This window comes from Poecile atricapillus, chromosome 8 (assembly GCF_030490865.1).
Source record: "Poecile atricapillus isolate bPoeAtr1 chromosome 8, bPoeAtr1.hap1, whole genome shotgun sequence".
In the NCBI taxonomy this organism is placed as follows: domain Eukaryota; kingdom Metazoa; phylum Chordata; class Aves; order Passeriformes; family Paridae; genus Poecile; species Poecile atricapillus.
Genome location: NC_081256.1, coordinates 17,504,450 through 17,526,911, shown reverse-complemented (window position 1 = coordinate 17,526,911; position 22,462 = coordinate 17,504,450). Strand labels below are relative to the sequence as shown.

Below are 22,462 nucleotides of genomic sequence, written 5' to 3'. Positions count from 1 at the left end.
ACAGGGTCTCCTGGGGAGCAGGTACCACCACTATCAATGGACCTGGTGGGTTTGGGCACTAAGACCCTTCTCCACCTGATCCCAAGATCCCTTCCTGATGCTGCTAAAAGGCAGCACAGCAGGAAACCCAGCTAAGGGGCTCCGATAGCCACTTGGAGCAGGGAGCGAGCACTGACACCGGCTCTGACCCCACAGGAGCCACCCCTCCACTCCCGCACCTGCTCCCGGCTCCATCTGCGGCAGAGGCACCCGGTTGCACAACACCCCTCGCGTGGGTGGGGGCGACGCCGGTCCCGCCACTCCCTGCCCGGGCATGAGTCAGGCGGCAGCCGGGAGCCGCGGGGCACCGGGCAAGGGGGGCTCCCCTGCAGGCAAGCACTACCCACTCAGAGCAGGCAAAGCCATGCCCAGCCTTCAGGCATCAGGCCTGGGGGTGGGATATACTGGGACTAACTCCAGCAGCCCTGGATGGGGAAAACTTTGCACCCTAAAGCAGCCTGGGAGGACTGAGCAGGAGGTTTTATAGGTGCCCATGTCACACAGCTTTCTGGGGATTCCCAGAGTCCTTGAGTCCCATCTGGAGCTTCATCCCACAGCGCATCACAGCTGCAGCTGCCTGCAGGGAGGAACCAGCACCCACGGAGATGTGGCCTGTGCCTGTGTGTCGGCAGAGATAAACCTGGGAGACGGCCACAGGCACCCTCCTCCTCTCCATAGAATATTTTTATATATATACATAATATATATATTAAAATTACATTTCTCTTTACAAAAACAATTCAACAAGGGGCCAGGGAATGAAGCCCATTGCCAAGGCCAGGGCACAAGCACCCTGGAAAGTCTGTGGTGCTAGGCAGGGTCCCTTTTGGGGTGTCTCCACCCTCAAGTGGGGGCTCAGTCCAGAGTCCTGCAGCACGTTGTGTGGGTGGAGGTGGCGGGATTGGCCCCATGGTGAGATGCCTCCTCCAGATCTGACACAGCTCGCCCCATCCCCGCTGTCACCACCTGTAAGGAGAGCACAGGACATGAACTCAGGAGGGGTGATGGTGCCAGTCTGCCCAGAGCAGTGTGGCATAGAGAACTGCCCCCTCAAAAACATTGATGTCCCTACTTCGGGCGGGTGGCGCTGTAGGTATCGAGGAGGTGGGAGCTGGCCTGTGCCAGGTTCCAGTCGAACATCTCCAGCACTCGCTGGCACTCACCACGGGACTTCAGCCCCAGGCAGAAGAGCTGCTCCACCTGCAAGGGGACAGGGCATGGCCAGAAGGGTGACAGGAGTGCCACCACTCTTGCTGGAGCTGTGATGAGGGAACAGGGGTGTGCTGTACCTTCAGGTACTGGACAGCCCTTTGGATGCTCCAGCCATGGTTCTGCAGGGCTGCCTGACACTCCTCGGTGGTCACACCATGCACCGTGTCCTGCACCTGGGGGGAGCTTGTGGTCACTGTCTGCTGCCACCCTTGGGCAGCAAGAAGCCTGTGACTGAAGTGGGGACTACTGGGGCTGCCCCCCATCCCTGGTTCTGTCTTCAGGGAGCACTATCAACCTGGAGCTGGGATCATTCTCATCCCTGGGATCTTAAATCTCTCCTGGGCTTGGGTGGGCCACAATATCCTCAGCCTAGAAAGACCAGGGGTACCATAGCAACAGCCACCCTCCTCCTCCCCAGGGCCTTCAATTCCCATTTTGGAATTGCAGTGACACTTATGTCCCCCTGCACATCTGGGGTTTCTTCTAGCCAATCTCCTGGGGTTGAACTTGCAAAAACTGAGGCATGGGGTGGGGAAAGCTCTTGCCCATGTGAGCCCACTTCTCATGGATGCTGGGGGGTGCCACTTACCAGACGGATCTTGTCAGCAGAACGGCAAACATCTGGCCCATCGTAAACGATCTTCTGGAGGCTGCAGGAGGCTTTCACCAGGCACTTGGGCCCAGGGTTGCTGTTGTTGGAGGAAAAGTTGGCCTTGCAGTCTGGCAGTGGCTGCTGCACCATGGGACGGACGGTGGCTGTGGTGACCTGGCGGGACGCTGGCACCTCCTCAGGGCTTTTAGCCTCCTTGAAAAACTTCTCATACTTGTCCAGATAGGCAGGGCGCTCGGGCAGCAGGTAGTAGTGGGTACTGCTGACCTTCTGCCCATCCTTCACGATGGGCAGGATGCAGGGTCCCTTGGAGGAGTCCTTGCCCTGCGCCTGGATGACCTTGGGGGTGGCGTACTTAGGGTCGAGGGCGAAGCTCTGTGTGGTGGGCATGGGCTTCCCTGGTGAGGTGGAGAGGCAGGAGCAGAGGGCAGCACGTTGCTGGGGGGAGCCCACCTGCAGAGCCATGGGGCTGGGTGTCCGGGAGGTGGGCTGGGACAGTGGGTCCCGTGGGGGGATCTGGGGCGGCCGGTCTTCCTCACCCCCCGAAGCTGGGGAAAGGTCCCCTGACCAGCGCCCAGGCTCATTGCGGCGAAGGGGCCGGGGCGGGATTGGGACACGGGGAGGGATCTGGGGCTTGTCATCAGCTGGTGCAGCCGGTCCCAAAGGGACGTTGAGCCTCTTCATGCACTCCTGCTGCAGCTCCTCGAAGAGCTCGGTGGTCTGTGTCATGCTGGGCTGTTTGGTCTCCTTGGGGGGCAGGAAGAGGTTGTCTTCCAGTACCGGTCCCCGCTCACTCTCATCCACAAATCCATAGTTGGTCTTGCCCCGTCGGCTCGGGGGGCTGGTGATAGAGCAGACCTCAATATCGTCCTCATCCTGTGCCACGTCATCATAGGCAGGCGGTGGGGGCAAGGGCCGGGCATCCCAGTCCACCACTGGCGTGGGGTGGAGAGGCCGAGGTAGAGCCCGTGTGGGGCTCTGTGGTGGGGTCTTGTCCAGCAAAGAGCAGGCCTCCATGGCCAGCTTGGCTAATGATGGGGCTGTCAGCTCCCCCACTGGAGAGGGGCTACCCTGGGGCACTTCCTCCCCAAAGTCAATGAGGGTCACCTCGCTGCTTGCTGGCCCCTCGCTTGCCAGCCGTCCGGGCTGCCGCTCGCCCACCTTGGTGCCCGGTACCCGTGCTGATGGCTTGACAGGCCGCAGACCCTTTCCTGTGCCTGGCTTCTTCAGGCAGAGCTTCCGGAGACCCCCTGGCAGACCCTCCTCCTCCTCACTAACGGGGTCATAGCAAGGCTCTGGAATGGGACAAAGAGGAATGGTGAGGGTCCCAGCACCCATCCCTAGGGTGCAAGAAGGGGCATCTGTATCTCCAAGCCCCCAAAACACCCCGTAGTTTCAGCCCTCTTTGCTCCCAAGGCATACCAGGGCACCTGCCCCAGGCCAGTCAGGTAAGAGAGAAAAGAAAGAGGCTGTGAAGAAGGAAGAGCAGCACGCAAAGAAGCCAAACTTACTGGTGAGCAGGACGGTAGGCTGAGGTGGGCGTGGAGGAGGCTGCCCTGCAGAGGAGAGAACCCAACAGAAGGGGAAGCACAGGGTGAACAGAGAAGTGGCAGCCAGGGTGCTTGTTAACAGGGTGCATGCTTTGTTGTGTCCCACTTCCTGAATGGGGCATGGGGAGGATGCTGTTGGGAAGCCTCCCCCCAAGCTGTAGGTTTATGGGGATTGGGACATATGCACAGCATCCGAGTTCCCTCCCCACGGCAGCTCCACTGAGATCCCCCACCTTGGGGAGCCCAGCTGTGGGAGGCTGGGAGGGGACAAGGGACTCGGATGAAGGGCAGCAGAGCAGAGTCCAGCCAGGCAGAGCCACCAACTGCCCATGCTGCTGGCAGTGGCATATGGCCAGGTGACAACATGTCCCATCACCCCAGTTCTCCCCACTCTGCAAAAAGCAAGTGCCAGCAGAGAGACAGAAAGGAGAGAGTCCAGCTCATCACCCCGGCAGCAGGGTACAGGGATGGAGGCTTTGTGCAGCTGGTGGACAGGAGAAAGGAGAGAAGCCACTCACTTTTAGCCCTCCCTGGAAGCTGTGTAGGTCTGGCAGCACTCGGGTCCACACCTAAAATGTCAGGAGGGTCCATGGGATTTCCCAGGTACAGCCTGTGGGGAGAGAAGAGAGTGCCTAGAAGTCAGCAGGGGCCATGTGGGACCCTCTGCTTCCCAGGCTTGTGCCTTGAGACACCCCACAGCTCCCCCACCACACAACCGCGCCTGGTGAGTACCGTTCCTGTGAGTGCTGGGGCAACACACCCAGAGGCTTCCAGTGCTACAGCACAGAGCCTGGTGCCGTCCCAGTATCACCCCACCCATCTCCGGCTCCGCATGCGTCTGTGGTTGCCTGCGCTGTGTCCAGGATACTTGTGCAGCATGTGGTGCCCAGGACAGCCCTCCAGCACCGGGGCGATGCTGTGCCCAAGGCAGGATGCCCCGGTACCGCGTGCCGGTGGGTGCCGGGAGGCCCGGGCGAGCCGTCGCAAGCCAGGGAGCCGGCGGGAGCAGGCGCAGCCCGAAGGCTTGGGCGTGTGCCGAGCTCGGTGCGTTCTCGGCAGCCCGGGCAGCACGTACCCAGCGCCCGTGCCCACGCAGCGGGGCGCGGGGAGGCCTGCCGGGGCACGAGCCAGATCCGTGTGCACGGCGCCTCGGTTCAGCCCTCCGAGGGCCGCCGGCACAGCCCATGACACGGGTGCTGTGGAGGGGTCAGGCTGGGACTGAGGGCACCGGCAGAGCTGTTCCAGGCCTTGGATAACAAACAGCAGTTGGGATCATGGTCACAGGGGATGGACCGAGCCTAGCGCAGGAGCTGGCCCTACCCACCAGGAGTCTTCCAGTTTTTGAAATCCTGTCGTGTCCCCCACCACATTGACCTCCCTCATCGCTCCAGCCCAGTGCTGGGAGAGACCCCCACATGCTCCTTGACAAGGTGCTCCTGCTCTCTGTCACACAACCAATCCCACCTGGCAGAGAGTATGTGGGACACTGGAAAACAAGCACCCAGCCCCCCTTCCCCCTGTCACAGTCCAGCCAGATATCTTCTGATAGAGCAGGGTGGAGAAAAAAATCATTTTGGTAGATTTTTTTCATGTTTTGCTTTCCAGAAAGACTCATGCTGTTAGAAGCGTGGGGACAGGCTGCAAGCTGCGCACATTTAGCAGCCCTGGGACACCCCAAAAGTGTTTTGGGGTAACATGGCCACCTCTGGGGTGGTGCTTACTGATGTCTCCCTTCCCCAGGACAGCCACAAAGGTCTCCCCCCTGGGACAGCCACAAGCACAGCAGCCCCCCACGTCCATAAGCCCATTAGTAGGAAGAGGCAAGGAAGTTAGTCCAGCTGCAGGGACTGTACCCACAGGCACCATTCCCAATACGGCAGAGGCAGAAAGAGATGCTTCATGGGGGGGAAAGGGGGGCAGTAGCCAAGCCGCGTCTTGCTCCCGAGCCCAGTGGGCAGCAGGGAAGGGAGGGAGCAGGCAGAGGATGCAGAGAAGACAAAAAGTTTCTTACTCATCAATTTTATCGGGAAACCCCCAGCAGTGCTGCGGGTTGGTGTCTCCATGGCCTGTGTGGATGAAGCTGTTTTTAAGCGGCTGGCTGATGTCGTGGGCTGACAGCCCTGCCACCGAGGTCACCGTGTTTCGGGGAAATTGGCCCACTTTTAGGGTCCGTTTATTCTGACCCCGCCACCAGTAATTCTCGGCCCTAAGGAATAAAAAGGACCTTGTTACTGATGAGGGGATGGGAGGTTGACAAACACCTGCTCCAGTGGTGGGGAGGAGGCAAGGTGACTTGTCCAAGTGCATGAAGGCATGCAGTGACACAACTGGGAAGGGTCCCTGGGTGCCCAGGATCCCAACCCTACACTGGCAGTATGCTTTGGCTCCTACCCAACATGGTCCCTGCACCTGGTGGTGCTGGAAATGCAAGAAGTGGGGAACAAAGCTCCGTGCTTGTGTCCCAAAAGGTACGCCACTTCCTCCTCCTTGCTGCCTCGAGCTACGCAGGAGCTTTGGGGTGATGTCTGCAAGCTCTTTGTCACCGATCCCTCTGTGCCCCATCCACTAAAGGATGGCACAGGGAACACCCTTGGTGTCTGATGGGGGCCCATATGGGGGACAGACATCTGTGGAGTTTTCCTCACTCCCTTCCTACGTTATCAATGGGCCCTGTGCAGGCTTGTGCAGGCAGGGGAAGATGGGCAGAAAGACAGCTGGTAGGCTTAGGCTGTCAGTCTTCCTGGAGCCACCTCAGTGGCCCAGGCCACCCTGAGGTACTGCTCCCCACTGTGTCCCCAAGGAGTTGCCCAGGATGCAGCCACTTCTGGGGGGGATGAGGTGGTCATCTAGCCCAGAGGTACTGGTGGGAGGAATAGGGATGGGGCAGGGAAAGGCATCCCAAGTGGTGTACCCCACCCAGCACTGTGCCAAATAAATGGGGGGTGGGGGGCTCTGACCCTAAGCTACCCCCCTGCCTGTCATCCATTCCCCATGGGCAGGGTGTGCTGTGGGCAGGGGGCAGTGGCAGCGTGGGTGCCAGCCTGGCGAGGCTGGCACGGGCCCCACAGTTTCCTGGAGTCACCTGTGAGTCACCCCCGGCCACCAGCTCAGCCCTTTTCCTGTTTACCTTCCCGCTGCCGCCAGCCAGCCGCCTTACTCAGCGTCGGGACCCCTCGGCAGAGCCCCGGCAGTACCGGCTATCCTCCCTCACCCGCGGCAGGCTGGGGGAGGTGGGGGAACAGCTTCCCTCCCCGGGAAGTCCCCTCCACTCGCCCTCCCTGCGCCCCTCACCGCCACGTCCCGACGAAGGGATGCTGCAGCCGGGCCATCCCTCCACTCTCCCTGCTCCCAACCTCGGTCACACCGAACCCGAGCTCGGTACCCCGGCACAAACCCGCTCCGCTGCTGTCCTGGCTCCTCTCCCCACGACAGCCCCCTCCCACGAGCGGCTGGGTCCCCGGGGGGCTTTCAGGGAGGTCCCTGCCCCTGCCCACACACACGTACGCACACCCGGCGCCCGCCGAACGACAGGCAGGGGCTTGAAAAGGGGTGGGGGGTGTTTACGGTGCCCCGGGCGGCCTCGGCAGGGCCGGATGCGGCCCCCGGCAGCAGCCCCCTCTTCCCCCCGCCAGCTCTGCCCGGGCATCCCCACAAGCAGCGCGACGAGGGGTGGCTTCTGTCGGGGAAACTGAGGCACGGGGAGGGGGCTCCCACTACCGGAGAACCGGCAGTCGGTAGGGCTTCTGCCACCCCCCGGCTGCTGAACCCACCGCGTGTACCCTGAGTCCGCACCCCCAAAACCTACCCACCGGGGGTCACCAAGGACCGGAGTCCCTCGGGGAAACTGAGGCAGGGGAAGCTGCGCCCGAGCTCTACTCCACTCCCGGCAATTCCCGACCCACGGGCAACCTCCAGCCCCTCTTCCCTCCGCGGCTCACCTGGGGCCGGCGGTGGGGCGGGGGGCGCGGACCCGCAGCCCGGCCGCGATGCGGCGGCAGGGACGATGTAGGCGCTCTGGCGCGGCCGCACCGCCCTCCGCCGCTCCTTCCCTCCCTCCGCCGACGCTGCTTCCCCTCCCCTCCCCTCCCTGCAATTAAACTGCCAGACCCTGGGCAAGAGTCATCCCCGCGGCGGCGGACCGGGAGCAGCCGGTCCCTGCAGACACACAAACCCGGCCTGATTCACCCCGGGTTGTGACTAACCGCGGGGAGCCGGCCCGGGGCGGGGGACAGGGAGGGACAAGGACAGAGCCCTCCTCCTCCTCCCCTCGGGGTTGGGAGGCCAGCTCTAGTGCGGGCACACCGAACTCCTCTGGCAGGTCCCCACTCTCCCCCAGCTGGAAGGTGACAGGCACATCCTGGGATAGAGATGCAGGGACAAAAAGGCCTCCAGTCCCAGGTCCCTGGGGCGGTGGAGGGGGTGGCTGTGCCCTGGCGTGGTCAGCAGGAGCCCACAGTACAGCAGGTTCTGGCAGCATGGTACCGAGTGCCACGGTGCCCCTCCCGGCCCGATGACAGCAGCACGTCTCCGGGTGCTGGTGGCACGTCCCCACCACTATCAGCAGGGAGCGGCCCTGGGGCGTGCAGTTTCCCGGGGCAAACCCACGGGCACAGTGGGGTGAGTCAGCAGGGATGGTGCGGGCAGGGCTGTGGGCAGGGCTGTGCCCCCCACACCGGGGTGGCCCCACGATGCTGTACTGCCTGGGGGACTGCAAACATACCAGCTCTGCCCAGCCACGGGGTACATGGCCAGAGCAGAGCCGGTCTGGGGGCAGAGCCACCCCTTCCCCGCCCTGCTTCCCACAGCTCTGCCAGTGCCCAGTCTCCCCATTCCCTATCCCGATGCAGGCTGGCAGGCAGGGCATTCCCCCCCTCTACAATACCTGCCACCCTCCCATGCAGTACCTGCCCTCAATGACAGTGATGATGTCGTTCATCTGGATGTGCAGCTTGTCTGGCTCCTCAAAGTCCTGCAGCGCTCTCATATCGGTGGGCTGAGCCTGGGGGAGAGGTGGGTGAGGATAGGGGACGCAGCCCCCACGTGTCCATCCTCTTTTGAGGCCAGGCCCAGCCCAAAGGAGGGCAGGGAGGACCCAAAAATGGACAAGAGACAGCATCACCACTAGCCCCTCCTCAGCTGTCACATCCCTGGAGTGTGTGATGGCAAGGCAGCAAACAGATGCTTCCTGCTGCAACCATGTCACCACCCTCCACCTCCCAGCCTGCAGGGCTACCTGGCCTGAGCTCCCCCATGTCACCTCCCACCTCGGCAATATTCTTAGTTCTATCCATGCTTGAGCAGAGCTGGCAGGACAGGGTGCTGGGGCTCCTGTCCCCCTCCCTGCTCACCCACCTCCACCAAGAAGTCTCGCAAAGCCACGAAGGTGGGTCGGTCCTCAGGCTTGTGTGCCCAGCACTGCAGCATGACGTTGTAGATGTCCTGGGGACAGTCCTCAGGCCGTGGCAGCCGCTCACCCTCCTTGTCTATCTTGTGTAGGATCTGTTGGACAGGATGTCCTGTCAGGGTGTCCCAGATCCCACTCAGCACCAGCAGGGTGAGGCGAGGGGGCAGGTCCCTGCTACACCTACCTGGCTGCCATTGAGGCCAATCCAAGGCTCCTGACCATAAGTGAACATCTCCCAGAGGGTCACTCCGAACATCCAGGTGTCACTGGCATGGGAGAAGGTGCGTGTCTTCAGGCTCTCAGGAGCACACCTACAGGGGGAAAGGACATGAGCATCAGAAGGTCATGGGTGCCGCACCACCAGGCCTCCTTCTCCCCAAGGCTCACCAGGCAAAGGGGACCTTGCGATGCTCCTGCATCACGTAGTGATCATCATTTTTGGGCAGTGCCCGCATCAGTCCAAAGTCCCCAATCTTGACGAGGTCATTGGAGGCCAGGAGGATGTTGCGGGCAGCCAGGTCGCGGTGGATGAAGCGCTTGGACTCCAGGTAGGCCATGCCCTTGGCCACTTGGATGGCATACTGGCACAGGGTGGAGATGAGGAAATGGCCCTGGTTCTTCCGCAGGCGGTCCAGGAGGGAGCCCAGCGGGGCCAGCTCTGTCACCTGGGCCATAGGATGAGGACAGCAAAAGGGTCAGTCCAGGGCCACCCAGTTGGGCTGTCTTCCAGCCCTCTTATGCCTTACTGAGGATGCCAGCAGAGCACTTGGGGTGCAGACCCAGCCTGGCTTTGCTCATGCCATCATGTGGGACCTCCTCATGGGGGTGTCATTGGGGTGGGCCCCATCTCCCCACACTCACCATCTTCATGGGGTGGGACAGCACCACGCCATAGAGGCGGATGAGGTTCCTGTGGTCCAGGGAGTGCATGGCATTCACCTCCCGGATGAAGTCGTCCAGTGCCTCCGGCTGGCTCAGCACATCGGTCTTGAGGCACTTCACTGCCACATTCAGCTATGGCCAAAGAAGGGATGAGCTCTGGAGTGTCTTCCCCTGTGCGTGGCTCCCCACCCCCCAGAGCAGCCCCTCACCGTCTTGCCAGCAGGTGTGCACCACTCGCCACGACGCACAACACCAAAGGAGCCGTCGCCCAGCTTCTCAAAGATTGAGAGGTCCCGCTCCCGCACAAGGCACGTGAGGGAGTGTTGGCCCCCAGCTTCAGGGGGTGGTGGTGTGGGAGGCTTGCGGAAGGTACTCTGGGGCTGGGGCGGCAGCTCCGACTCTGGGCGCTTCCCACTGAACACCTGTGGGACATGGAGGAAGGTGAAACGTGGGCATGGAAACACCCCAAGCCCTTGGATCTGTAAGTGAGAAGTGCTGGCACAACCCCTTGCCTCGGCTGTAACACACCGGAACCTAGTGATGACCCCTAACTGGTGATGACCCAAAGAAGGCTGGTTGTGGGAAAAGTTCCATTCCTCCTGCAGACAGCACACTGAACTGTGATTATCGTGGAGGGAAGGGGTTGTTCCTCTTGCAGCAGCTCTGCAGCAGTTCCCCAGCAGCCACAGCAAACCAGGCTGGTAGCCAGAGTGCCCTGGGCACTCCTTGGCCAGGCTGAGGCCACACAGTGTGCCTGGGCACAAAGCCAAAGGAAACCTCCAGCTTGGGCTGAGTGTGGTGACACATCCCTGCAGCGATGTGGGCTTTGCAATGTGTGTTGGCTACCACCACTCAGAAGGGATGGGCTCTCTTTCCATCTTCCTCAGCTGGAACGGATGATGTGCCCCATGGGACAGGGTCCATCCCAGCCTTGACGCAGGGTGCGTGGGGGCTGGGCCCAGCATGTGTCTGGGGTGGGAGGTGGCATTTCTGCTATTTGTTCTTTAATAGAAGTAGCCTTCTATTAAAAGCCCATCCTCATCATGTCTCAGCACAGACAAGTCATGCAGGGGAGAGGCCATGGCCCAGTTCCCAGCTGGGAAACTGGGCTCTACCAAACTCTGCTCTTCTGGGCTGCCAGGTGCTATAGGGTGCCAGCAGTACCAGCTTTGGATGCAATCGTGTCAGGGCATACGTGAGCATCCCAAGGTCCCCTGTCACAGTGCGTCCCAGCTTGCAGGTACAAGGCTTTGCCCCCTTGCTGTGAGGCAGAAGGGTAGGCAGTGTCTTGGGCACTGCTGCCCACAGAGCTGTCTGGAGCAAGGCTCTCTGGTTCACTCACTGCAAATAAGTTTCCTGACAAAGAGGCAAATAACGTGAGGGGAATGAATTTTCCAAGTGCTGTGGCAGCAGGGCTGTCCCAGCTTTGCTGGGAAGTGACCCAGGAGCCTGAGGGGGACTGGGGCACACAGTGGCAAGGTCCCACCACAGGTGAGGCATGGATGGCAGGGCCTTCAGCTCATTTCCCTGTCAGCCTCCAGGGATGTGGGGGACCCCTGAAAGGTCCTGCTGTTCCTGTCTGCCTTATTTTCTCTGCCACACCTGTCCTTCTCCCATCCCTACCTTGCTCATCCAGGATTTCCGCTTGCACATGGCTTTCCTCCGTTTCACTGCCTCCCACAGCCGCCGCTGGCCTGCAGGACACAGAGACTGTCACAAGTTGGGGTAGGAGTCCCCTCCAGCCCCATATGCTCCTGTCAGCTTCTCAAAAGATGCTGCACATCCAGCCACAGGTAAGGGGAGAGGTTTGGGGGGATGTACACACCGGGGCGTCCCATGCCGATCTTCTCCAGATCCTCATTTTTGACGTACTCGAAGTGGGAGAGGCGTGTGACGTTGAGCTCGTCTCGGATGCGCAGGAAGTACTGCTGCAGCTGCAGCTCGGTGAGCAGCTCCAGCAGCCAGTCTGTGCCCTCCTCTGCCTGCATGCTACAGCTCAGCCTCTGCTGGGACACAATGCTGGGTTAGGGGCAACCCTGCTCCACTCCCCTCTGCCCTGTCCCCACTGGGGAGCCACCCAGAGGAGCTTAGAACCAAGGCTGGGGCTCTGCTGTGAGGGATACTAATGGAAGCATCTCCTGAGCGTGTCACTACCTCTCTGGAGGAGGCCAGGAGAGGCACCCCAATCAGCAAGACCCTCAAAGATAGGAAAGGCCCTCCAGTCTGCCCTGTCCTGCCCACAGAAATACCAGCCCACGCCTGCATTTCCAGCACAGGCTATCCCCTGGTCAGGGGTGCCAAGGACACAGAAGGCAGAAGCTCAGGACAGATGTGCCTGCCCAGTTCCCTCTGCTCAGCTGGAAGCACTGAGTAGGGAGGTGACAGCTGTCCCCAGCAGGGACCTTGCCCCCTGGCATGCCCGCACACTTGGCTGAGTTGTAGTACAGACTCACAGAGGGTCTCCTCTGCCATAGGTGGTGACACCTCAGTGAGAAGACACAAGGAGGGGACAGACAGGAACATCTGGGCCTCTGAAGGGTCCTGTTGCTCCAGCGCTGAGGTACAGGGCACCCCAGTGCTGCCGGCATCAGCCCCCAGCCATGCCAGGGCACAAAGAAGAAGGGCTGGAGCCCCATGCTCCCCCCACTCCCCATCCCTGCATATTGAGGCTCTCCCTCACTTTAACCACCACCTTTCTGGAAAGGGATATGGCTCTGCCTCCTCCTGCTGAGAGCGAGCGGGAGGCTGGGACAAGCCATCCCAGCTCCACAGCGCGGCAGCTCCCTCCATCCTCTCCTCTTCCCTGGGAGATGACATGGCCCCTGGCGTCTTCACCCGCTGTGCTCGGCTCCCTTGGCCGCGTCACCGCAATTACAGTCCTCGGCACTGGGCTAAAAATACGGCGGGCGCGGCGAGCAGCTGGGCACGGGGGCGCATGGGGGCAAGCGGGGCCACACGGGGCGAAGGGAGCTGCGGCTCCCCTGTCCGCAGGCGATGGGGACAGAGCCGGGCAACGGCCAGCGTAGGGTCTGCCCGAGGGTCGGCACTTACTCGGTAGAGGCGGAAGCGGGTGAGGAAGGGGAAGGATCGGTGCAAAGCCTGGAAGCGTCGCATCCTGCCTGGCTGCCAGCCCCTGGCACCGCCGATGTCCCTTCCCCGGTGCTGGAGTCCCACGGCGGAGCCCGCTCACTGCAGCCGGGGCACCCGCAGTCCCTTCATTTGCGCTACAGAGATGTCCCCTGGGCTCGACCGCCCCACAGACACCCCTGGAGCGGACAGGGGGTTCGGGCTGTCCGTCGGCCGGACGCGGGCTGTGGCTCTGCCCCTCCTTCCATCCGGCTCTCGATCCTCTGGCCGGCCGGCCCTCCCCTTCCCCAACGCAACGGGGCCGGGGCGGGGGGTGGCGGCAGGCAGGGCTGGGGGTCACTCCCCCGGCTGGAGCCGCTTCCTGGGGACCCCTCGCTGGCAGCGGGGTTCGGTCCCGGCCGCCTGCCCGCAGCACTGCCCAGGAGGGTTATTTTCAGCCGGGCTGGGACGCGCGCCCAAGGGGCCGGGCTCCCATCAATGTCCCGCTTTCTCCCTTGTTCGGCGGTCGCCGGCAGCTGGGAGCCCGGACCCCCGCTCCCATTGCCATGGAAACTCGCCCCGGCCTTGGGAAACGCTCCCAGGCCTCAGTTTCTCCCCCAGGAAGCAGGGAGGGAGGGAGGCAGAAGAGACATCCGGCTCTCTGCTCCCCAACCGAGGCCACAGGCATGATGCCAGGGCGATGGGCACTGCGGGGGGAGGTTCTGGCTCGGCAAACATATCCGCTGCCCAGCTGCCAGCCCCCACGGGGCTTTGCTGTGGGGCGCCACCAGCACCCTGGTGCTCGCTCCCCTTCCCTGGTGGGGCTGGCACCCAACCCCAGCAGTGGTGTCCGCCCGCGGGCTCCCCAGGGAGAACAGCTGGTCATGCCGGCAGCCACAGCGTGAGAGAGGAAAGACCCTCAGCAACCTCTTGCCTCAGCCCCCACCTGCCTGGCCCCCCAAACCGTGGCCATTGCTGTGCCACGGGGGCGGCTAAGAGGGAGTTATGTGTATCCCCAAGAGGAGTCTCTACTGGGGCTTCCACTGCTACTGGGATCCCAGCTGGCACCCGGCAGCAGAAGCACCGGGCACAAGAAGCCCATTGACTAGGGACAACTGGGCACAGTGCCCTCGGCACCAACCTCTGCCACGCGCCAGCTTCCCCCGTCCCAGCTCAGGGGACACCGAGGATGGGGACGGTGTCCGCCCTGCCTTGACAGAGCATCACCCCCATCACGCAGAAACGGCACCCACTGGCACCGGCACCCCCAAATGCCAGGTGAGGCTACCCAGTTCAGTGCTCACATCGGGAGTACAGGTTTCCAAAAGGGAATGGGGAACCCAGCTTTGCCCACCATGCCAGGGGAGATTCCGTGCCTCAGTTTCCCTCTCCGCAATAGACCCACAGGCACAGGGAGTGATCCCACAACCTCGACTATGAGTTGGGCAAGGAGTCCTGCCAGCAAGGTCCTGCCATCCTGAGGTGAGGAAGTCAAAAATCCCCTAGACCCGCTTCACAGGTACTGCTCGGCCCTCGGCGCCCTTCACGCCCCTGCCATGCCAACCCACCCCTGCAGCGCCAGGGACGCACCCTACGTGCACCCTGGCTCACTCACGGTGCGCGGTGAGGACGCTCACGTGCAGCCCAGGACCACACAGGAGCGATCTCCCCCCGCCTGCCTTCCGCCACCTGCACAACCGCAGCCGCCCCCCACGCACGTCCCCTCCGCGGAGCCCCGGCTGCCGCCCTGCCCGGCCGCACGTGTGCAAACACCGCGGCGCCGCCGGCACCGGCCCGCTCCCGCCTCCGCCCGACGCGCACCTGGAGCCGCCGGCCCCCTGCGCGCCCACGAGTGCCCACCCCCGCTGTGGCAGGCTCGTCGCCCTCCGCGCTTGCCTGGCAGCGCGCACGCCCGTCCGAGCTAGCACATGGGGGGGTCAGTCACCCACCTTTCCCCCTTCCCTCCCCCCCGTTACATCTATTCCTAATGACACCTACACACTGCCCACGTCCATGCAAAGCCTGACATCCCCCAGGGACACCCCCATATGCGGACGGCAGACTGCAGGGCCACCGCCTGGTTGCAGTGCTGCAGCTGGGGAACGGCATCCTGCGCTGGGCACCGTGCCCCCCCTCCACGAGCTGTGCCAGGCTTAGCTGAGTCTCGCTGCCTCACACCGTTTCCCCAGCAAGAAGCAGCAGGCAGCCCCCCTCCCGTGGGTCAGGATGGGAGCACAGCCGAATAAGGGGGGGTGTCATGCTGCCCCAGATGCTGTGAGGTACAGCACATTCCAGAGGGGAGATGGCATGCAGGGACCCCCTGTGCTCCATGTCAGCTGCCAATCCAAGCCCATCCTGGTGCCATCAAGCTCAGCCAGGTGCCTCCCGTTGCTCCCCTCTACCGATTCCCCCCCACTGACCCGCCGGCACGGCATGCCCGGGGCGATGTCCTGCCGGGGGGGTGGCGTGGGCCGCCTGCTGCCCAGCCGCAGGGCCCGCTGCCCGGTGCTGTCCGAGAAGCTGTGGGGCAGGGGGCCGTGCATTTCCTCCTCCTCCTCGGCGCTGCTCAAGCGCTGGTAGTCGCATCTCTCGCCCATGGCTGAGGCGGCGGCTGCGGCGCAGCGAGTGGGGGGCTCTGCGGAGACGCCCGCGTCTGCCTGGGGGCGGCGAGGGCTGGAGCCGGGTTTGGGATCACATGGCAGAAAGTTGCTGCAGTTCCGGAAAACAGCGAGAGGGTGAAGGTGACCGCGACGGCAATGATGGGGGTTGGGGGGGAGGATGGATGGAGGGATGCAGCCGAAAAGGGAAAAAAGAAGGGGGACAACCCCTTGAGCGCTTATTCTCACCCCAATCCCAGCCTGGCACCACTGTCTTCCTCCCGGCGCGGCAGCCCAGCCGCACACCTTCTGTCCCTGCTCCGGCTCCTGAGTGGAGAGGTGGTGGCATCGCCGCCAGCGCCGCGCTCGCAGCCCCCTTCTCCCCGCAGCCCGGCGCGGTGCACCAGGCAACCAGGCGGAGGAGGAGGATGAGGGGGGACCATCGTCAAGCAGCCGGGGCTCTATGGCAGGCAGGATGGGTAGGGAGGCACCTGCAGAGGGATGTGGGGGCTCTGGCGCTGGCAGTATCCCCAGCATCCCTCCCGCTTCCCTGCGCAGGCAGAGGGGGATGGGATGCACTGGGAAGATGGCTGCTCCGCAGCGACCGGCAGCATTGGCGCAAGCACGGCAGGGCTGGGACAGCAGCCAGGCCCCGGGGGTGCCGCTGGGATGGGGGTCCGAAAGCAACGCCAGGATCAATCCTCTCCCGCCACCCCCTCGTAGGGGGCTGGGGGTCTCCTAGATCTCTGCCAGGCGCTGCTGCAGCTGGCACAGCTCCCAGCAGGAAGCCACCCCCCTGGATGGGGAACCCCCACACCTGCACATCGGGACTGGCACCCCAACGCTGCCCAGCCACAGTCCCTCTGCCGCCCCCGGGCCAGAGCTGTAAGGAGGTTGAAATCGGGGGATGTTGGGATGCTGCAGCCCCGTCAAAGACCCCTGTGACCTGCCTGTCCTTTGGGGCACAGCAGAGTCCCCAGGGACCAATCTGCTCCTCATGCCAATGCCACAGGGCATGATGCCCCATTCTGACCTCCAGAAGCACCCTCACGACCCATCACTGTTCCGCCCCCCAGAGCTCTGGGAACCTGGTGTAGTCAAAGGAGTGACACCAGGCTGCCAACGTGCCAAGGCAGGGGGCAAGAGCGTGTCCTGCCCCCCCTTCCCTTCTCCGTGCTCCAGAGAAACAAACACCCCCAATCCCGGTGGGCATCTGCCCTGGCTGAGGGGCCGGGCGGGGACAGCCCCTTGGCGACTCCTCCTGCCATACCACGGAGGTGAGCTCAGCCGTGGAGCCGAGGCGGGCCGAGCCTGCGGCGTGGGAGCAGCGAGCCGCCCCCGCGCACGGCCCGCCGGCGTCACCGCGCTGGCACGCCACAGGACGGTGACTGATGCACGTGCTATGTGTGCCACCTTCCCTCCGGACCCAACCGCCCTGTGCTACCTACCCCAAAACCCTCACCAGCCTGCCCTGTCAAGGCGATGCTGTGGGGATGAGTAGGGACAGCCCCCGTCCCCACAGCCCTGGGCATGGATTTGGGTCGCACCCCCACAAATCGGGTCCTCTTGGCTTGCCCAGGCTTAAGTGACGCCATAATGCTGAGGTACACTACAAGGGGAGAAACGGCATCGTGCCCTGCCAGCCTTGACTCGCCTGCCTGGAATTCCCACACTGCGGGGGGGTCCCACCACAACGACAAGCACTGGATGGGGTGCGCTGTCTTCTACTCTCCAGGGTGTGACAGTCACACTGAACACAAGGTGTCCCTCCCCTCTGTGGGGACACTGGCGCTCCCCAGCCCTCTGGGACACCACATTTGGCCCCACATCCCTGGGACAAGTGCCACAGCATCCCCCACACCCACCGCCCTTCACAGAGGGCCCCATAAACTGGTGGGTCCCCAAAACAAGCTCCCAGAGGGCGATGGGGTTCCCCACTCACCTCCATCACATCACCCTGCTCACTGTCACGGCCCGCCTGCCACCTGCCTGCCACCTTCCTGGCAGCTGTGTCGCCTGGAAGTGATCTCACTGACTGCGGCGGCAGCAGGGCAGCCGCACCGTCACCCCAGGCTGGCTTGTTCAGCCCTGGCAGGGCCCCGAGGGCGGCCCCAAATTGTGGTGACACATTCCCCAGCCCGGCTGCCATGGCGCAGGTGTGCAGACACGCACATATCCACGCGTACAAACACACCCTGCTCCCACCAGAGGCAGGGCTGCCACCAGCATCCCGCCCATCTGTGGGATGCTGCTGCCACCCAGCTCCCCAGGGACCGTCCCCAGCCCCTCGCTGGACTGTGCCACCCCACGTACCCCCACACCAGTGAGTGCTTTACCTCCCTCGGTGCTGGCACCTGATGCTGCTTGGTTGGCTGGATGGAGCAAGCAGGAGGTCTTGGGGGGCCAGCACAGAGAGCTGGTGACCCCTGTGGTAGGGGTGGCCGGGGAGGCCGAGGTGCCAGGTTCCTCCTTGCTGCCATCTCTGGGCTCCCAGAGCCTGGCCCCATGCCTTGATCCTGCTGTCCAGCACAGAGCATCGCCTGCTCCGAGCCCCTGCCTGCAGCAGTGGCTGTGTGGGAAGGAAAGACACAGGCATGTGGGGGGGCCCCCCCATCCCAGCACAACCCCAATCCCCTCCCTAAGCCTCTTTCCTCTGCTAAATCCTCTACGCAGGTCGAGCTGGGGCGGGCTTAGTTTGTCTTTCACCTCCCAGCTCACTGGCACGGGCAGCAATTGCTGACTCCATAACTGATCCTCACCTCAGTCCCAAGCTCTCCCACCAAGGCAGAGTCACAGTGCAGTGTTTTGGGGACAAACATGTAAACCCACAGTCCCAGGCACCCTCATTGCTGGGAAGGTGGAAAGGGCAGCAGGCTTGGCATCACTGAGCCCTGGTGTCATTGCCAAAGTAGTGACCCTGTCACCCTGCCCTGCTGCAAGGCTGGTTTGTGCTTGCTGGCCACCCACATTGATCTCACCTGGGCCACAGGGACAGCACTGTGGGGGTCCCTGAGCAGTGCCAGCCCCAGTGTCACAGCAAACTGGGCAGTGTGTGAGGGGGCAGAATGTCAGGGCTTGGGTGACACCAGCCACAAGGTCCCCCTGAGGTGAAGTGGGAGAGCTCCAAATGGGCCTCCCTGCCTGGCACCCCCATCTCTCCACTCCAGACGCTCCAGATTTCCTGGGGGTTAATGTCTGGGAAGTCTCTCTGCATCCAGAGTAATGACCCAGTCTACCAAGGCAGTTGGAAGAGCCTTTGTGAACTTGCCCCCCAGGTGAGCTTCACCCCCAATCCTGCCAGGGAAGGGGGGCACCAGGATGCACCCTGAGCCCTGGGTCCAACCGGCCCCTCCACCCCGGGGTGCTGCCAGCAGTACCCCCATCTCCACCCCAGTACAGGTTGTGTCCTTGGGCCAGATTGCAGCTGGCACAAAATAAGTTTGTCGGGTCTCAGGCCAGACTGGCACAAAGCCACATCCACACAGCAGCATCTCCCCTTCGGGCTGGGAGCAGGTGAGTTGTGACCCCTAGAGCTGGAAGGGGGATAAAGGCTCAATCCCCGCAGTTCCCCAGCAGCAGAGCAGCACATCATCCTGGCCAGAACATTCAGTCTTTTGCCAGTCATTAGCACTAACTGACTGCACCCTAATTAGCCAGGCTGCAGAGGGAGCAGTGGCCCTTCCCCAGGGCTGCTCAGCAAAGGGATGGACCAACACTTTCTTCTAAGTCTTCCTGTCCTGGCAGGGGCTGTGCATGAAGCAGAGCCTCCTCCTGTCCCCCTAAACCCACACAAGTGGGCAATGCTCCCCAGAGCGCTTTGCCCCTGAGAGCTACCATTCCTCATGGACACAACTGAAGTCAAAACCCAGGTGGCTCCAGGGGCAGGATGGGACCTCTCCGGGGCAAAGTGTCAAGTCTAGCCTGCAATTGTTTAGGACCTTGTAGCTTGGCTACAAGCTCACAGTAGTTCATGGTCCCGTGGGGGCTGCTCTTCTGCTTACGAGGGCCCCTCTTGCCCGGCGGAGGCTGAGTCACGGTGGGACTGCAGGCTGGCAGCTGCCCCAGGAGGAGGAAGGCACCGCCAGCCCCCTCAGCCATACCCACTACACCCCACCCTGCACTAACAAATACCTGGCTAACGAGGCTCGGGTAGCTCCAGGGGTTGGTAACAGGTTGCACAGCCTGCACAGCCCCCACCCTGCAGCCCCAGGCCTCGGCGCGGCCCGTCGGGGGATGCGGAAGCTGCTCCTACCCACCACTCCCTGCGGGGAGCAGCGGGCTCGGGGCTGGCACTGCGGGCAAGGCCGCGGCTCCGGATGGGTGCGCAGCACCCGGGCTCCGTCCTGGACCCTCAAGAGGTGCCTGGTAGCACAGATCTGCTCAAAGACACCCCATGAGAGAGATCCTGTTTTGGGGAGACTTTTGCAAAGCCCAGAGCCCAAAAACTTTGTTCACAGCTTTGCCCTGAGCCAGCTCAATGAGCGGCTGAGTAAGAGGGGGGGAATGCACAACCTCCAGAGCCCACAGCACCTGGCAAGAGGGACACCCTTTGCAGGGTGTTGAGCCGGTGCTTGAGCCCAGCAGCACCGGGACACGCCGGTGTTCCCGCTGCACCAAGCGGCCCCAGGGCGGTGAGGGTGTGGGGAAGTGCCAGCGCCAGGCTCTGCCCCAGCCTGTCCTGCCCAGACAGCCCAGCCCCAGCACTGCCGCCGGAGACACTGTCCCTGCCCGGGCTCCTCTGGCCACTTCCAAACCTCCTCCCCAGCTGCTGCTTCAGAGAGGCCAAGGGGTCTGATCACGCTGGGAAAAGCTGAGCAGGATTTGCCCAGCACGCTGGAAGCCTTGTCTGGACTGTCAGCACCACCTTACCAAGTTTAACTTCAAACTTTTATTAAAAATAGCAAAACCAACAAAGACCAAAAGTACCCAACGGTCCTGGACTGTTCAGAGAAAAACTGCCACAACACAGCTGGGCACAGCCACGGTGCTGCACGCTGGGCCGGCGGTCAGAGGCTCCCCGCACCTCACTGCTGCTCGGGGTTTCGGCCACAGTACAACACCCCGAGGCGCAGGGCTGGCCCAGGAGGACAAGGATCCTCTGTTCAGTGCCACAGCTCCCACGAGCCCAGGAAAGAGGAAGAGCAAAGCTGCCTTTTCTCCAGGAAAAAAAACAAAAACCAAAAAACAACCTTCCCCCAGCTTCCGCTGTGGTTTAGGAGAGTTCAAGGGCACCAGGCACCCACTCACACCAGACCCTGCTGCCTGCTCTGCCCTGGCAGCTGGAGCAGGAGGTCGGGCATGCTGCCGGCCGGGACTGAGCAGTCCCGCAGTGCCTGGGCACGAGGGCAGCACCGCAGCCCGCAGTACTGCGGGGCACGGTGCCAGCACACCGGCACACTCAGATGTCAACCGGGCAGCAGCAAAGTGCCAGACCCTGAACCCCCCTGCCCCTCGCAGCACCCCCAACTACGGGGTCGCGCCTCGTTCCTTACCTCTGCGCTCACCACCACTGCCACCGCATCCTGCGCCGGGTCTGCAGCGTCACCGGAGGGCGAGGACGGGCACGGCGGCACTCCAGACAGCCGGCATGCCAGGCGGGACGAGCCCGCACACCTGCTGGGGCGGGGTGCGACGATCGACGCCGGGGACGTCCGGGACGCGGCTGGGATCACCCCCGGGGCAGCGGGCACCGGGCACGGGCTGCGGCCTCACACCCGGGCGGACCTCCTGCGGCTCGGGCGGTGTGCCGGGGTCCGCGTGCCGGGGTTGCCGCCGGGGTGCTCCTGCTCCCCCGGGTAGAGCTCGCCCTCCTCCTGCACTCCGCCCCGGGCCTCTCCCTCCTCCTGCCGGCCCCGCCGCACCCACCAGCGGGCGCGGGCCGGGGGGCTCGCCGCGTCCCGCCGCCCCCCGCCGCGCTCCTGCTGCGCCCGCCGGGCCAGGCCCTGCTCCTGCCGGACTTTGGGGCCGTGCTCCTGCACACCCCGCACCGCGCCCCGCGCCCTCCGTGCCCCGGGGCTGCCGCCCGCCGCCGCCTCCTCCGCGCCCCGCGCCCGCCGCCGCGCCCGCGCCGCCCCCCGCTCCCGGGGCCGCCGCGGCTCTGCGCCCGGCTTGGGGCTGCCGAGGGCGGTGACGGGCCCGGGCCGCTCGCCCCACTCCTGCAGGCTCGTCCGCTCGCCCAGCGGCACCCAGTGCCACCGGCCCGGCCCCCCGCCGCCCCTCGGCTCCCCGCCGCCGGCCACCAGCTCCTGGCCGCGGGGCAGCGCCCCCAGCCCCGCCTCCTCCACGCCGCGCGTGAAGCCCCCCTGCTCCTGCACCCCCGGGGCCACCCCGCCGCCCTCCGGCACCGCCGGGCTCAACCCCCCGCCCTCCGGCACCCCGTTCGCCCCCTGCCCCCGGATGGTGCACGCGGTGCGGGCCCCGCCCCGGCCCCGCACGCTGGGGAAGCCCCCCCGCGCCGCGCCCCTAGAGCTCCGGCTCCGCCGCCCCTTCCTCCCCTCCTGCCCCCCCGCCTCCTCCTGCCGCCGCCGCCGGGAGCCCGGACGGCCCCCGACCCGCCCCCGGCCCCGCTCTTAAAGGCGCCGCCCGCCGCTTTACGTAACGGCGGGGGTGAGGACGGACAGACGGACAAGCGGATGAGCACGGGTGACAGACAGACTCACCGCGGAGCAGCGCCAGGCCCCGGGACAGATCCGCTGCACCGGGGATGTGGGCTGCCCTGCGCTGCCAAAAATCCCTGCTCCCAGGTGAGTTGGGACGGGCTGTTCCCCGTTCCCTCCGTCCCGGCGGGGCTGGCGCTGCCCGGCCGCAGCAGGGCTCCCGCAGCCCCGGCCCGGCCTCTCGGGCCAGTTCGCACAGCAACCGCAGGGAGAGAGCCCTGCCAGGAGCGGACAGGAGCTGCGGGAAACGACGTCTTTCCAATAAGTAAATCATCCCCGGGGGAAGAGGAGGGACCAGAGCTAGGCCGGGACAGCCCATAAAGTGCGAGCTGGGATCCTGGAGAACCTGCCACTCATCCAAATAGTGCAACTTCTCGGGATGTGGTGTTTGTAAAGCAGAAGGTGAGACTGGCATGACGGAGTGGGGAGGACAGCAGAGAGAAACT

General features: G+C 63.8%; 1 protein-coding gene across 5 annotated transcripts; it reads right to left on the bottom strand.

Annotated features, from left to right (window-relative positions):
- Window positions 1–702: 702 nt before the first annotated feature.
- Window positions 703–22,279, bottom strand: TNK2 (tyrosine kinase non receptor 2). Of its 5 annotated transcripts, none has more exons than XM_058843628.1 (16): window positions 22,020–22,279; window positions 11,523–11,700; window positions 11,321–11,391; window positions 9,907–10,119; window positions 9,677–9,829; window positions 9,203–9,480; window positions 9,000–9,126; window positions 8,764–8,910; window positions 8,316–8,410; window positions 5,423–5,617; window positions 3,930–4,021; window positions 3,373–3,417; window positions 1,841–3,156; window positions 1,329–1,424; window positions 1,112–1,239; window positions 703–1,005 (listed from the first exon to the last, which is right to left on the bottom strand). In XM_058843628.1, exons 2-16 carry the CDS (start codon window positions 11,683–11,685, stop codon window positions 999–1,001), a joined length of 3,126 nt encoding a protein of 1,041 aa, XP_058699611.1. In that variant the 5' UTR covers window positions 11,686–11,700; window positions 22,020–22,279; the 3' UTR covers window positions 703–998. The 5 variants fall into 5 exon arrangements, with proteins under 5 accessions (XP_058699611.1, XP_058699612.1, XP_058699609.1 ...); XM_058843629.1 differs by lacking the exon at window positions 22,020–22,279 and adding an exon at window positions 15,184–15,207; XM_058843626.1 differs by lacking the exon at window positions 22,020–22,279 and adding an exon at window positions 12,749–12,960.
- Between the last annotated feature and the right edge of the window lie 183 nt (window positions 22,280–22,462).